General features: G+C 34.9%; 1 protein-coding gene across 5 annotated transcripts; it reads left to right on the top strand.

Annotated features, from left to right (window-relative positions):
- Window positions 1–5,428: 5,428 nt before the first annotated feature.
- LOC130050792 (uncharacterized) lies at window positions 5,429–14,574 on the top strand. 5 transcript variants are annotated; one of them, XR_008799053.1, is made up of 5 exons: window positions 5,429–5,594; window positions 10,427–10,690; window positions 11,038–13,253; window positions 13,565–13,771; window positions 14,455–14,574. XR_008799053.1 is itself a non-coding variant. In XM_056151408.1 (3 exons), the coding sequence occupies exons 1-3, from the start codon at window positions 5,468–5,470 to the stop codon at window positions 11,232–11,234; spliced, it is 588 nt and encodes a 195-aa protein (XP_056007383.1). In that variant the 5' UTR covers window positions 5,435–5,467; the 3' UTR covers window positions 11,235–13,558. The 5 variants fall into 5 exon arrangements, 1 of the variants encoding a protein (XP_056007383.1); XR_008799056.1 differs by having other exon boundaries at window positions 5,435–5,594; window positions 13,714–13,771; XR_008799055.1 differs by having other exon boundaries at window positions 5,435–5,594; window positions 13,565–13,673.
- Window positions 14,575–15,841: the final 1,267 nt, after the last annotated feature.

The following is a 15,841-nucleotide window of genomic DNA, read 5'->3' as shown; positions in this document are numbered from 1 at the left end:
GGAATAAAAACCTAATTTAATTTGTGTAACATTAAACATTCAGATAATATTGAAACTGGAAATTGAAATGTCAAATCAAGGACAATTATGTCGATAAGGTGTGTGCATGTGTACATTATAATATCAGTCCGAAAGCTATATCGCACACGCATTGCATACTCGATGTATATAGGTATTATGGCGAGTGGAACCGGTCAACAACTGATATTCATCCCTCCTAAAGACCAGATTCTACCTCTAGTGTTTCCAGGTAGCCCTACTCTAAATTAAACATTTTTACTTTATTTCTGATACCGTTAACTTCATTTCTTTTCTTTTTTTTCATTTTAACCTTCAATCACATCGTAAGAGTCTTAAAACGAAAAAAATAAGATAAAGAATTATATTATTGATCAAGCACATCATCCTGTAAATAATTCAAAACCGAGGACAGTGCAAATAAATTTCCCTGTAAACTACAAAGATGAGTGAGTCTTCTTACAGGGTAAAGGTATCACCTTTTGATTAGCAACTTATGCATTAATGTGAAAGAATTTCCTCCGATATATTCATGAAAGAAATGGGTTAACAAACATCCAAATGTGGGTTCAGGTGCCTAACAAAAATAAACATCCCCTGTTAAAAGGTCACAGTTGCTATAATTCCACTATGGTGATCCGATAAATGGAGTAACCTTGGTCAAATCAGTATATAAGGAGTGGCTTTATTATAGGCAACATACAGTTAAACATTCGACCTAATGATAGAACACTTCAATCTCACCATTAACCCTGATGGCATCCATCATTTGAATGCTATAATACATCCAAGGGAGGTAACTCCATCTTGCCGTGTGTCATGTAAAGATACTTGGATATAAATGTGAGTTATGGTGATTCTGGTGGCCCTGTTACGGCACGTCTTGTCGTTTCGGTACGTTTGGTCGTCGACGACCATTTGTGCCGTACGTTTGGTCGCCGGCGACCATTTGTGGCACACACATCCTCGCCCGGCGACCGAACGTTACCTGAGGGTGGACACGATTGGTCGCCAATTCTAGGTTATACCCGAGCACGAATGGTCCTCACCCAAGCTCCCACTCCCAAATCCCAACTTTGCTTTTCGTCTGCTCCTCCAGCACCTTATCCCCTCCCTTCTCTGTCTCCCTTCTAATTATCCTTCTCCTTCTTCTCCAAATTCTTCTTCAATTTCTTTCGGGTTGATCAAACGGAACGTGTCTCTTGAATTGACGGGTAATAGCTAGGGAAGATGTGGCGCTTTCTTGTAACCTTCAATTAAGAAACAAATATCTTATATCGATTCAAAGCAGCTCTTCAAACCTTCAACATGTTTCAAGTGTGTAGAAAATAATCTTGCGTTTCTTAAATGTGGCGTAAAAGGGTAGGCTTACAATAAGAGAGAGTGCACAAAACATGACATAGATATACCCACAAAACCGTAGTATTCCTCCACAGACACCTACTCTTTAACAATTCAGAGTTATCTCCGCGCTGCCCTTCAATCACCCCTATGTAATCTCTCTCTCTCTCTCTCTCTCTCTCTCTCTCTCTCTCTCTCTCTCTCTCTCTTTCTCTCCCTTTCTCTCTCTCCCACGCCAACTTTGATTACACAGAGAAAGACAACTGTGTTTGTGTTAAATACTTTAGTAAATAGTGGCTTTATTTTAAAAGAGTCACTTTCATGTATGAAAAGTGCTTCATACCTATGAAGTTTCAAATTGAAATATTTGCTTATTCCACCTGTTTAATTTGATGCGTACTTTTTAAAAGTACCAATTTTGTAGCTATTTCGTACATTTTACTGTCATGCTTATCGCTACTACAATAATTAACTTAAATTCCTTATTTTTTTTAAATTGAGTTCATCATCATAGTACTGTCAGATGGATTTTAAAAAAAGTTAACATTGTAAGTGGTAAAGTACTGTTCATGGATATTATGTGCACTAAAATTAAATCTGCACGCAGTGTTGTTTATGCCGAATCTAAATATTTCATTTTCTTATCAAACCATGACAAATGGTAATACATGTACATGCTTCATATCTCAATATGTGTGCTCATATGCATTTGTATGCGGGTTTGCGCACTCTCACTTATCAGGGTGGATGTCACGCCATCTTTACAATTACTCCTTTATAAACATATCTAATGTAATCTCTGATATATCTTCTAATTTAAATCAGATATCTAATAAATTGTATTAGATATCTCATATTATTTACTGTTGATAATATATTTCATGAAATATATAAGAGGCTTTTAAACTATAAAAGATATTTCATAAACTATATAAGGTATCGTGCATATTAAACAAGATATCTTATAAAGTTTATGAGCTATCTTATAAAAGATGGAAGCTATTTTATTCATTTATTTTTGTAAGATATCTTATCAAACATAAGATATATTATATGTTTTATAAGAAAATATTTCATACATGAATTGTTATAAGATATCTCATCAACTTCATGAGATATCTTATAAAATATACGGGATATCATTTATGTTTTATAACACTTTTTTGGCACACCGTTTTCCCTATAATAGCTCTAAAACTTCATTATTTTTTTTCGGATTTCAAACATTTCTGTTGAACATCATTGAAGAAACATTATTTGTCGAAATGCGCATATAGTGCATCAAAATTGGTACCGTATAAGTTTCACATTATGACCCCTAGGTCGAGGCCTCTGCTGGTGGATTGTTAGTCCCCGAGGGTCTCTACAGCCCATTAGCTAGGTACTTCGTTACTAGCTTGAAAATACGGATGTATACTTTATTGCTGTTACAAAATTTAGAAATTCATTTCAAAATTAAGGATAATCTCCCTCACGCATAGCTCTTATCCTTAGAAGAATTTGACTCCACTTATTTGGCACACTGTTTTTCCCTATAATAGCTCTAAAACGTCATTGTTATTTCGGATTTCAAACATTTCGGTTGAGAATCATTGAAGAGACATTATTTGTCGAAATGCGCATCTGGTGCATGAAAATTGGTACCGTATAAGTTGTATCTTATACATGTTATTATGGGTCAGAATTGCCCCGCAGCAGAATTTACTAACAACGACATTCAAATAAGTAAACAATATGATACTTCATATGGTTTATCAGATATTTTGTAAAAATTCATTTATGAAATATCTTATAAAGTTTAAGAAATATCTCATATGTTCTACAAGATATCTTATAAAATATATGAGCTATATTATGAAATTTCTTTTATAAGATACCTTATAAAAGTTAAAAAAAAATATCTTAAATCAAAACGATGATAATACATCTTGTACAGTTTATGAGATACATTACATACTATATAAGATATCTCGTATAAAAAAAAACATATTAGGATATTTTATGCCTTTTATAAGATATCTTATAAGATTTATGAGATATCTTTGAAGAGGAGTAAATGTAAAAACGGCATGCCGTAGAGATGGTATGGAAGAGTTGCGACTCCTGTTTGCAAAATAAATTCACATCAAATTCCATCCAGAAATGCCCAGGTTTTGTGGTTGTTGGCTTTGTGTCGTATTTGGCTTGTGTCACAAATGTGTGCACATCTGTACGTGTGTATTGCAAAACAAACTGTGTTATACATGAATGAACACACATACTCACACACATATATACACACATGCACGTATGCGTACATGTAATCACTCATATACGCGTGCATACGCTCACACCGTCACTCAAATACACACGGACATGCACGAACGAACACATACACATGAACATACACCGTTTTGCAAAGCAAAAGCAAAATCGATGTTTGGGACAGTGGGCTTGGGTGGCGACCATTCGTGCTCAGGTATTGCCTAAAATTGACGACCATTCGTTTTCATCCTCACGGCACAGTCCGTCGCCGGGCGACGATACGTGCGGCATGTTTGGTCGCTTCCGAGGAAATGTGCAGCACGAATGGTTGCCGGCGACCAAATGTGCCGCACGTGTCGTCGCCGGACGAACGAGTGTACCAAGGTGACAAACGTGCCGTAACATGACCCCTGTTTGCATGACCCTCAGTTATTCATTCGTTACACAATTGATTACATTTCTCTCTGTTCGTTATCTCTATGATTTCATTGATCACAGTTCGTTTTCCTTATATTCCCGTGCAATATTGATCACCATTATCCCAAACACACTTAAGTATATTTAACACTAGATATGTAGGAATAATTTCACATCAAAATATGAAGATCTTTATCTCTTGAAAATTCATGATACTATCCGCATTGATATTAGAATGATATACCGTCAGTTGATAGTGTATTGTCATATTATATGGATCAATGAAGGGTAAAGATTACCAACAGTGATCAATCTCATGACTCCTAGAAGAGATAAAAAATAAAGAGTTGCACTTCAGATATTTCAATCGACTGAAGAAAGGATTCCGTCTGATCTCTCATATTATTATATGTATCTAGACATCTAGAAGAGATGCTTTAGAAAGTATTTGAATCAAATATTATCTTCATAGCAATTGAAATGATATTTATCTGGAAATTATCTTGATCGAAAAAGAAACATTATATGCAAATCTACTTCGACAGTATACCTACTACGGCCTCGTGACTCGATAACAGTAATTTCCCAGATTATTCACGATGGTTGCAAACATGAAGTTAACGAACAGTGATCAATCTTATAATTCCTATGGAGAATACGAAATTAACCGTAGGACAAACACAAAACCATCTACACGTGAATACTCCTTCTACTTCATTCTTATGTCATAGCATACTATACATGACGCATATTCATTGGATCTTGATACACAGTACAAATACTTCCAAACGACAGTGGATAAACGTATGTGAGGAAGCAGATCACATGCGATGGAACAACACTGCCATTGTTCTTAAAGTCCACCAAGGCAGCAGTGTTTCAATTTTCTTTCATGAATTCAACGTCCCATATTTATGTAGCACTATTCCATTCCATTACCATATAGATAAGGTTTTTTATATATTTCAATAGCTTCGATACGTACGATATTGTTCTGTGGATTGTCAGTTTTTAAATCGAGACAGGCTACTGTCAAACACGTTAGTGGTGCAGGGGTTTAACCAGTCTCGTTTAAAAGTCAACATTTCGCATATTCCATGGTCGTTATAATAATCTAGTTTACCAATACAACACTTCCTTGGCTAAACTTTTTGTCACAATGGTTTTGACTACCGAAAACTATGTTTACCTGATCAGGATATGGGGCTCATGCTGGGTGTGACTGTTCGACAGGGGATGCTTGTTCCTCATTGACTCCTGACCCGGTCCGTGTTTGCTCAACTCTCTATTTTGTATTGCTTATGGGAGTTATAAGATTGATTATTGTTCGTTATATGCACTTTTCTTTAGAACTCTTTCGTTTATGAAAAAATGACTTCGTTTTTTCAGTCATGTAAGCGGAAACCCACTACATTGCGATTGCCACTTAGTCGCCCTTATCCGTTTTATGAGAACAAGGCGATTGGAGTTAAAGCCCTTCTCGTGGAGTACGGAACCTTCCTGTCAAAACCCTCTTAATTTAAAAGACTTGTTGTTGAAGGACATTTCACTTCAAGAAGTAGTTTGTGATTCAGGTAAAAAAAATATACATCATTGGGGATACAAACACTCGTCTGGTCTCAACGACAGGCATGCTTACCTGGTATATGTATCCATGTAATTTAAATAAACTTTTAACTGATGTGTCATAAACGATCTCTACCATAACAAAATACATCTGCCTTCACCATTAGTGACCAGCGGCGAATTAACAAAAGTCGTACAATGTGTCTACAGTAGCTACATAGTACATCCAGTATATATTGCAGGATATATAAGAACTTGACCTGCTTGCATTATATATGCATGGATTCAACGACCATTTTCATTAGAGTAAACGTACACATCACCTTTCTCGTTCTTTTTATCTGTAGATATGAGTAGGGCTATGTAAACAAAATTACAATAATTTCCTTTTCAATTGATATTGTAGTTTATTTTTCAAAAAAGTATAAAATTTACAAAACACAGAAACAATGAAAGTTGGTATTCAAAATAATTAATCAATACACATTTTGAGCTCGGTATCACGGTAGCTCCGTGTTAGAGCGTTTGTTTCATAGTTATGATGTTGTAGTTCAAACCCCACTCGTGCCATGGCTGCATCATAATATAAATAGTGGTTGTACCTTCCCCAGACGCGTAGATTTTTAAAGTGAAAACACGGGTCTTTCAGATACGACCTAAAATACAGAGGCCCGGTGTACCAGAGGGTGTTTGCAAGTTTAAAAAAACCTTGATACGGCCATAAGCGTTAAACATATGTCTAAATGCGTGACAGTTCACCTACAGCTGGGGATGTTTGAATATGACTGATTTTTGTATTCATTTATTTCAAAAACTGTACCTGGTTATTAAACGTACGCACAATAGCATGTAACATATTTGTAAATTATGAATAACAAACAACTACAGAATCTAACATTCTAGTCTGCGATAGAAAGATATAAATGTATAAAATTCATATACGAGACGGTGAAAATGTTGTTAAATAGTGGTACAGCAGCTGATAATATATTTCTTAATTCTCGACGGAACATAAAACAATCTGCTGAGTCCAGCGATTTGATAATCAATGTTCCGTAAACAAAACACTAAATTTGTATTGAATATCGAAACGTTTGATTCCGAAAACATCCCGCCGCCGCTGCCACCGACATATTCGCTTGCTGATATGTCAAACATGAAAGCTGTCCTTTAACAAGTGGCATATTGAAATGTGTTTCTAATAGAGACCTGGTATTTTATCAATATAAAAATGTATTTCAAAGAAAGGCAAATATATCCTGATCAGGTAAACGTGTCTTTTTGGTCTTAAGCATATATTTCATCAAACCTTACTATTAGGACTGTAATGATGTATAGGCCCCATGCGTATGACATATTTGTACTTTTGACCTGTAAGCTCAGAATTAGAACCATCCCGTTATTACATTTGAACCTTGATTTTCAAATTCAACAGAGGATACAACCTGGTCCAATTAGTAGGTTAACGTTTGAGCTTTATAAACGGATTTAATCCACTGATATCAATCATATTTGCAACAAAATAATGATGCTCACAAACTTGAATACCGATTTTCATTTCAAAACCTCCGTGAACTTTTAAAATAATGTCCATTTTTAAGTATGAACAACAATTTCACGCTATAATACTGTAATTCAGAGCTACTGAGATACATGTGTTGTCGTGTAACTATGTTATGGACACACCAATGAATTAAACTTCATAGCATTAATCAATTTTATTACAAATCCTAAAATATTCACAACCCACACATGGAACTGCTTCTATTAATATCCCTTATGAAAGATTCATCTCTTTATTTCAATAAGCATGTAGTTGTGTGTGTACAAACTGACTTTTCTCTCCATGTGTATTATTACATGCTACCCTGTTAGGACGTATCTATAAATAAGCGTCGCGTCTCTAATGTCCAGTGCAACCGTAACATCGCTCGGTCAAGTCGAAAAAATATACCACGGTTTGACGGAAGAGGCTGAGTCATGTTTAACTGTGGTGAAGGCGTAGACCTGTGCATGCATAAGCTGACTTTTCGCCATTGCTACTCGTTTGCATATTTTCTGAGTTTCAGGGTCCACACAATAATACTCATCGATACATCTGATATATCAAGTAAATAAGATATTAAAGCAGTATTGACAATTGTTTTGTTATTTCTATGAAGCACTCAGTAAATGTGTTAGTCAATAAGATACAATACTGCAGAAAAATAGCATACCATGATATTTTTCTCTGACTCAATACCGTGAGATAAATGTATATCAGTCTGCGTAATGGAGTGACAGTTTCTTTATTGTTGGAAATACAAACGGAGTTGATCGCTGTACATTGTGGAGATTTTCAATAACGATAATATTTTTGCAAACTTAGAGGAGTTTCCACACGTTTGCTGCATGTTTTGACATGTTCACTGCAAATATTTGCGACCACTTGCAATCATGTAAAACAAACATCAATTATCCATAGTATCGGCTAATATGCCTGTTTTCTTTTTATCAAACTACCAATTTTCGATATCTTTATTGTACTTTGCAGCATATACACACTTTGCCACAGTATTCCGTGTGTTTCCCATATATATATATAAAGTGAGATCAAAAGTTTTGCTAATAGCTATCCAAGGTATCGGAAAACACCATAATATGTACCAGATATCTTGTCACGCTTGATATGTGTTGGTGAATAAAGTACAGACTAGAACATTTAACGTCTCCACAGAAAAAAAAATACTTTAAAGATTATGATGTCGTCATAACCTTAACATATGAGCATTATCTAAAGCTACTTCACATTGTAACACCCTCTTACGAAAGTTTGATAATTATTTAAACGAAAAACATCGTTTTGAGGCCCCCGATGGGTGTTGAATTAGATCACACACTGGCATATTTGTAACATTTATATCTAGGTGTCTTACGTAACTTGAGTTCTTTTACGTAGCAATGAGATTTATGTAATTTTCTTTTATCCAAATAAATTTCTGAGCGGATATGACCTTAACTGATGTTCTAGTCAAGTGTAGTTGATTAAAACTCTTCGGCGTGTACTTGGTACTACATATAGGTAATACACACATCGCATGGCTGTATCGTATTGTTAAGAAACCTAGCAGGAATTAAAAATTACCAAGGGGACAAGAAATGCTGAATTTCAAAATAAAATTAACACAGACCTAGGTTAGTATCCTTTGAATGAACGTTAACAAATGTAAAACAGTTCTGATCTACATTTCTTTGTTCCAACCTGACGATGTGGTTTTATTTTTTCATCTATTGTGACGTCATGTCAGTATTCATGTGATGTAGTCTATAGAGTAGTCTGACATTTCGAGTATATGGAATGTGAATCACTATGTGATTGGATTTAAAACTTGTTATTGCAGGGGTTTCAACAGTATCGTTTACAATCAGCATTTCGCAAATTATATGGTCGTTATAACGATCTAGTTTGTCAATACAACCTATCATTGGGTCAAATGATGTCTGACGTGTTTCATACCGATTGTTAGGCTGTTCTTGGAACACTGATTTTTGACTACGAATAACTCCGTTTACCTAATCAAGATATAGGACTCACGGTGGGTGTGATCGGTCGACAGGGGATTCTTATTCCTTTCAGGCACCTGACCCATCTTTGGTGTTTCAATGGGTTCGTGTTTGCTCAATTCTCTATTTTGTATTGCTTATAGAAGTTATGTGTTTGATCAATGTTCGTTATTTCACCATTCACGCTGCGAAAGAAACATCCACAATATGCAAGGTGAAGATAACGAACATTGATCATTGATTATATTTGAACTATCTTTACCATAGCCCCAGACACATGTGTTTTAGTAAGCTCTAAAGACAGATATTATTGTCCAAACTTCAACCCCGATCCACAAAGCTTACGACAATCAATGAAAGTTGTTTTTAGTTTTTATAAAGCTTTAATGTTCCGTACTGTGTTTCAAAAACTACCCTGTAATATTTCTTGATATGATAATTACGTAATGTACATGATGAATTAAACATGCCTGTAGAGATAGGGATTTTAGACACCGTTTTCCAATCTGCATTCTACAAGGCTTTTAACATAGATGTTGTCATTAGGCTCCCAAACTGTCCGCTACCTCATCTACTTTTTTATATCAAATTCTTCAAGGAATGTAGAGAAAAAGCATATCAAACTGTTTTAAAATCCCTAGGTTTTTGAAGTCACAATTTTCCGGATATGGTATGCTATAAAGTCAAAGTTTGGATTCTCATAAGTCTATTTTCATCGCTTTTAAATCAAAAGCATGGTTCAATAGATAAAAAAAATAATAATTGAAAACAGCCAAATATGATATTTTTCTTCAATTCGTACAAAAGAACATATTTCTATTGTTTTGATAAAGACAATGTCTTAAAACATTTATACACCGTACTAACACGGCGTGTTTTAAAGTGTTGTGTTCTATTTTTAGAAGCGACTGTACTCTGTGAAAGGACGCTAAGAATATTTTTCTTTGTGAATTGGTGAATATACATCCTGGAAAAAATAATGTAAATTTTGATAGAAAGATCAGTAATGATATTGAAAACCCCATGTTCTATTCAATACAACCTTCCAAATATGTTTCAAAGAGTCCTAATGAGACTTGGTTTTTAAAGTTACATAAACACTAGAGTGTGTTGATCAAGATATCGTGGTGATTTTGGAGTGATTTTGGTGGTGAAGTGTCAAAGTGGTACCAACGATTTACACATCAACTTATTATAGGTATTTGATTATATTGAAACTGAACACTAGATAATCATGCTTGTTGTATAACCTGTAGAAATGTAGATAATGTGTCAAATCCCTAACTTCGTGTTTTAGGGAATGCGACAGATCAAGTCTACACAGTAGATGTGACGCCTCTAAACTCAAGGCCCAAAGCAGGAAATAATTATACATCTCTTTGTAACATTTCGGGCAACGGGGTACTGGACATCATCACAAATTTAAAGGTGAAGTGGTACCACAATTCAAAGCTGCTGACCAGTCAGTGTACCTTGGAGGATGTGTCAAAGGCGGAGAAGTATTCGTGTGAGGTACTCACCCCTCAAGAGAATAGCATCAGTTTAGAGATGACAGTGATGGGTAAGTTACGGAAACGATTATGACATTGCACATTTACATTAAGGTAATGTTACTTTCTTATAGTTTTACTTTAATTAAAAAGAAGGTAGTTCTGGATACAACATAAGCAACCTCCTTTCCCCATTCCATATGTTGAAACCTTTGATCTATGAAGTGGAATAATAATTCTGTAATTTTAGGCTTTTTCGTAGATTTGCTATTAATATGCCCATTGCTTAAAAATCATAAAATTGGTTGGTTTGCCATGCTAATAACGTTATGCTGTGTCCTGAGTGCATATCTAAGGCATTTTGACAATGCCAATCGTATAAGGAAAAGCTCAGCATGTTTTTCTGCATTTCATTTAGATATACAAAAAGATGATGTTGGGATTTTAACCTGTGAATTGACTCAGCAGGTGAAGGAGAACGGGCTACGGAAAGACGATTTGTTAGAATATGAGTCAGTGGTAATCCAAATCAGAGGTATATGTAGAGGAAGAAGACCATGCGTAGAAGTCAATGTATATGTAGATATTGTCCTGACTTCAATGAATGTAACGTGAAGATAACGAACAGTGATCAATCTCACAACCCCTTTTATGAACGCAAAATAAGAAGTTGAAGAAACGCGGATCATGGACGTACCAGAAGTGAGATCGGGTGTCTTTGAGGCGGAATCATTCTCTGTCGACCGACCACACCCGCCGTTAACCCGATATCTTAATCAAGTAAACATTTTCCGTACGCAAAATAACATTTTTTATGAAACATGTTACACAGCATTTGATGCAATGTTAGGTTGGTGAAATATCAATAGGAGTTAAACGTTTAGAATTAATAAGAGGGGTTGTTTGCTCTTCCTACGCACCTCTTCAAACTTCTGGTGTGTCCAGGTGTTCGTATTTGACCTGTTCTTAATTTTAAACGCTTTATTTAATTTTTGAGATTGATTATTCTTCGTTGCCTTCAATTCAACACTTGATCAGGCAAATAACTATCATGTATCTACAGTTTTTGTCATTGTATAAGACACTAGGGTTGGTTTTTCAAATAACAATTTGCCGTATACGTCTAAACACGTGATGCATGCATTCATGACACAATATACATGTATCTTGACACTGTGATATTGGAAGCCTCGAATTGAAACACCTTTTGCAAGAAGAATTCCAATCCAGCAGGTAAACCTCATGTATAGAGATTGGATTTGTGTCGAATTTCTATATTCCCCATGCCATCTGAAGTAAGTTTGTTACTTTATTTATTTTGTCTTTGGTAAATATTATGAATTGCCCGAAACATGCATGTATGCGGACTTTTCTATTGTTAAACATTGTTTCACAGATGCCACAAGTTGGGATCTATGTTGAGACGATTTTGAATTTCAGTTTGCACGTGACATAAATTATTAAGAATTGCAGACCAGAGGATACACCTTTGACGATATATAATCAGACGGATATTGTTTGTTGTGTCGCTCATGTTATGAATAAAGTGATGGAATGACGTGAAAACAATCATATTTTATGTCAACGAAGTAGTTAACCATTCTCAGCTGGTAATTCGAGTCAGCTGATCTTTGCTTAACGCTGATGAATTGCAAAGTTGTGTTTTGAGAAGGAAAACAAATAATTTACATTTAGGCATACCATTTACATCACCGATTGCTTAATAGGCAAGATGTCCCAATGTCATAAAAAACACGATATCCTTGTATATTTCAAATGTATATCCGTAGTGTAGCATAATTCAGCGAATAGCAAAGGCCATGACTGTATTTTTAATTGGTGTTTTTAAATATATCAAAAGAACGCATTGTATAAAAATAAAAAGTGATAAATGAGAACCGCTCAGGTGTCGTGCTGAAATAAATCCATGGAAGATCCATCGATGGACTGTTGCATATACAACGTAAGAGACATGTTTCCCTGTTTTCAACACTGGTGGGCATTTATATTGATATATTCAACATTAGTAAGTATTTATATTCCTATTGTCAACGCTGGTGAGTATAGATTTGTGTTTTCTCATATAATAAACTAATATAAAACAAACCAACCAGAACGTGCATCGCTATATACAAGTTATATGTTTACTCGGAAGGTACAAACTCTACATTTATTTGGTATTTACAAGTTTTACGTTTTATTAGTGTCTATAAGGTGTAAATTTACTCGGTAAGTATGATGCATACACCTGCTTGATATTTACAAGCTATACATGTACTTGGTATTTACAAGTTATACGTTTATTTGATATACGCGTATGTCTTGCTTTCGCAGCGAACGGGGGATCGAAAAATGAATAACATTATTTTCATGTTTACTGAGCTGATTATAATGATGATAATCACAAACATGGAGCATGGTAAGTATTCAATGTTTCATTCATTCTTTCTATCATTGTATTTCTACATTTCAAGAGATCAGAATTACGCCTGTCTCTTTGACGGCTCGACAAGGATATGATCTGCGTGTGGACAGGTTTTTGGAGATCACGGTCAGATGCTGACAAGCTGGTTTTGCCTGGATTTTGACACTTTCCTTCGAGATTGGCATTTCGCAACTTCCATGGCCGTTATGGTAATCTGGCCCCAAGACCATAAATTGATAATAGTCAGAATTCTGATTGCTGATATCTTAAGATATATTTAGCACATATGTTAAAAAATAGCAGGTTGATAAAAAAGCAAATGCATACTAATATTGAATTTCATTTGTTTATCACTTCAAAACTTATCTTGATTTAAAATTTAGCCTGACGTCTATTCTCAGTTTATGGTCTTCAGGCCAGGATTGCAGGTGCAAACTCTCATTGGATAGGATAATATCCGACCACATTCATTGAAACTATTAGGCCGTTTTTTTTTATTATAAAATGATTTTTACTACAGATTATCCCGCTTACCTGATCAAAACAGATGGTTCATGGAGGGATTAACCGATCGACAACAAATGTTGCCACCTCCTAGACAACTGATCCCACCCCCATTGATTTGAATGGTTTATGTTTGTCATATTCTCAATGTTATGTTCTTTGTAGGACTTTTGAGATTGATCACGGTTCGTTATCTCCAGTATCCCTAGAAGAACTGATCAGTGTGAGTGATACACGACTATAAGGTTTATGACTTAATATTTCATCGCAACGTTCCCCATTCGTTGATGAACGATTTCTATGGAACTCTAAAACATAAGTGTTAGCAATGGAAAGGTGAATATAATGAACACTGATTAATCCCATAATTACCAATGATTCAATTTCTCTCATTTTTCAATTTTTTGTTATGTCATCACCTATGCTTTCACAAACAAAGTCGGTTAGTTAATACGCACTTTCTTGTTGATATATCTAATATGGGATATTTATATCCCTCGTATAGTTCTTATCCATTCTGATAAAGTGTCAAGTTCTTCCTTTTCAAGTATGGCGCATCGTATAGTATCATACTCAATATAATTCATAACAACAATGACATTTTGTCTGAAAATGAAAGATTATGAGTTTTTTTTACATGTTACAGTGTGTATTACAATCTCAACAGTTATTTATACTACGTTTTTTCCCTGACGATCGATCATTGTCGCCATGGATGCAACACCATTTCAATTCGGTTCATTATAATTCAGAGTCAGTAGTCGAGACATGTCTGAAATACATCCGATTGTCGTAAAACCACAATCTATGAATTTGTTTTCAAGGATCTATAATTCCAAATCTCAATGTATGACGATGATTTAATTTAGTGACTATATTATTAACTTTTTCTTTCAATTCATGCAGATGAGCCCAGGACACTGAACATACTGTAGCTCTAAATCTTAATTCCAACGTGTTCAATGTTGACCAGGACTTGAATTGCTTTCAACACACTGATCTCATATGATTTCATGAAATGTGAGTTAGATCCTTTTCATCGTTAAAGTACATGCATCTCTTCGTGAAAGCTGGATTTCTTATGAATGATTAAAGCTTGATAAAATATTCCTAATTTATAGGAATCAGAAGTAACAGTAAAAAGAAGCCATTTCACTAATTGCGTGGTCAATGTAGTACGTCCCTATGGTGGATAAACTAACAGTTTACATCTCATTAGAAAACATAAATGGTGGTAATAGTAATCTGGTATATCTCGATTAGTTCAAATATATCAAACCTGTCTGAAAGTAATGAAATAATAATCATTTAGTCATTTATACTGTTTTTAACTTCCATTGTACCGAAGCGCAATGGTAGTTCATGTTTTAAGTACACGGGGATTATATTTGTGGAACAATTGTAAAGGTACTTTAGTTCAAAAGTCTCCTGTGACGTCATTTTATTTTTGAAATGCTTGGGAGTTTCAGACAACTACTCAGCAATCCTTTGTTGAGTTCAATTTTATCATCTTTGTATTTACAATCTTTCGTTTATACATCTCTGTCAGAATTGGACTTTTAAAATATTAGTAGATCTTTAAACTTTCAAATCAGAATTCAAATATATTGGGGGGGGTTCTAATATTAGACGTTCCACATGGAAGTCAGAATCTCGCTCTTTACAAGACATTGCATTGTATATTGATAATGTGTAAAAAAAAAATCAATCTGAATGAATTATAGTTAAATTCAAATCGTGGGTAGATTTTAAGTAGGTTAATATCCTTGCATATCTTTGTTCCTTTAAACCAAAATTGGGGCATCGATTCCATTGTTGTTGTGGAATGGATATATACTCGGACATTAACCCATAATCATCTATTCTTCCGGCAAGTACACATGTCACTTTTCAGGGTTGAAGAAAATGTCTCGTTTAAAACTTTCAATTTGATCTAAATATACATAGAGTAACAATGTTCAAAAAACAAAAACAACAATTACATCATAAACATTTTACCAACATTCCACCCTGTTGATGGTCCTTACATATCAGACTGATAGCTATTAAAGCAGTTGATGGGTTACTGATTCACTTTACAGGGTAACCTGTTTGGAAGGTAGTATATAATCGTTTCATTTGACAGTCAGGATATACTGCTTACGCCGTTCCTGAGAATGTTTGAAGGATGATGTACTGAGGAGTGTGTATAATGACAAATATGAAGTATTTCGAGCACTATTGTAAGAAGGGGAATTGTGTGTTCTAAGATTATGTAGGCAGCTGAAGGAACCCTGAGGATTTGAATTTCAGA

Source organism: Ostrea edulis, chromosome 10 (genome assembly GCF_947568905.1).
Source record: "Ostrea edulis chromosome 10, xbOstEdul1.1, whole genome shotgun sequence".
Lineage (NCBI taxonomy): Eukaryota > Metazoa > Mollusca > Bivalvia > Ostreida > Ostreidae > Ostrea > Ostrea edulis.
This window is presented reverse-complemented; position numbering and strand designations above follow the sequence as displayed.

What these genes read in the sequence shown, in the direction of transcription:
- LOC130050792 (XM_056151408.1), top strand. Translation starts at nt 5,468, where the DNA reads ATGAGAACAAGGCGATTGGAGTTAAAGCCCTTCTCGTGGAGTACGGAA. An exon ending in AGAAGTAGTTTGTGATTCAG is followed by an intron (nt 5,595 to 10,426) that starts GTAAAAAAAATA and finishes TTCGTGTTTTAG; the next exon opens with GGAATGCGACAGATCAAGTC. An exon ending in TTTAGAGATGACAGTGATGG is followed by an intron (nt 10,691 to 11,037) that starts GTAAGTTACGGA and finishes CATTTCATTTAG; the next exon opens with ATATACAAAAAGATGATGTT.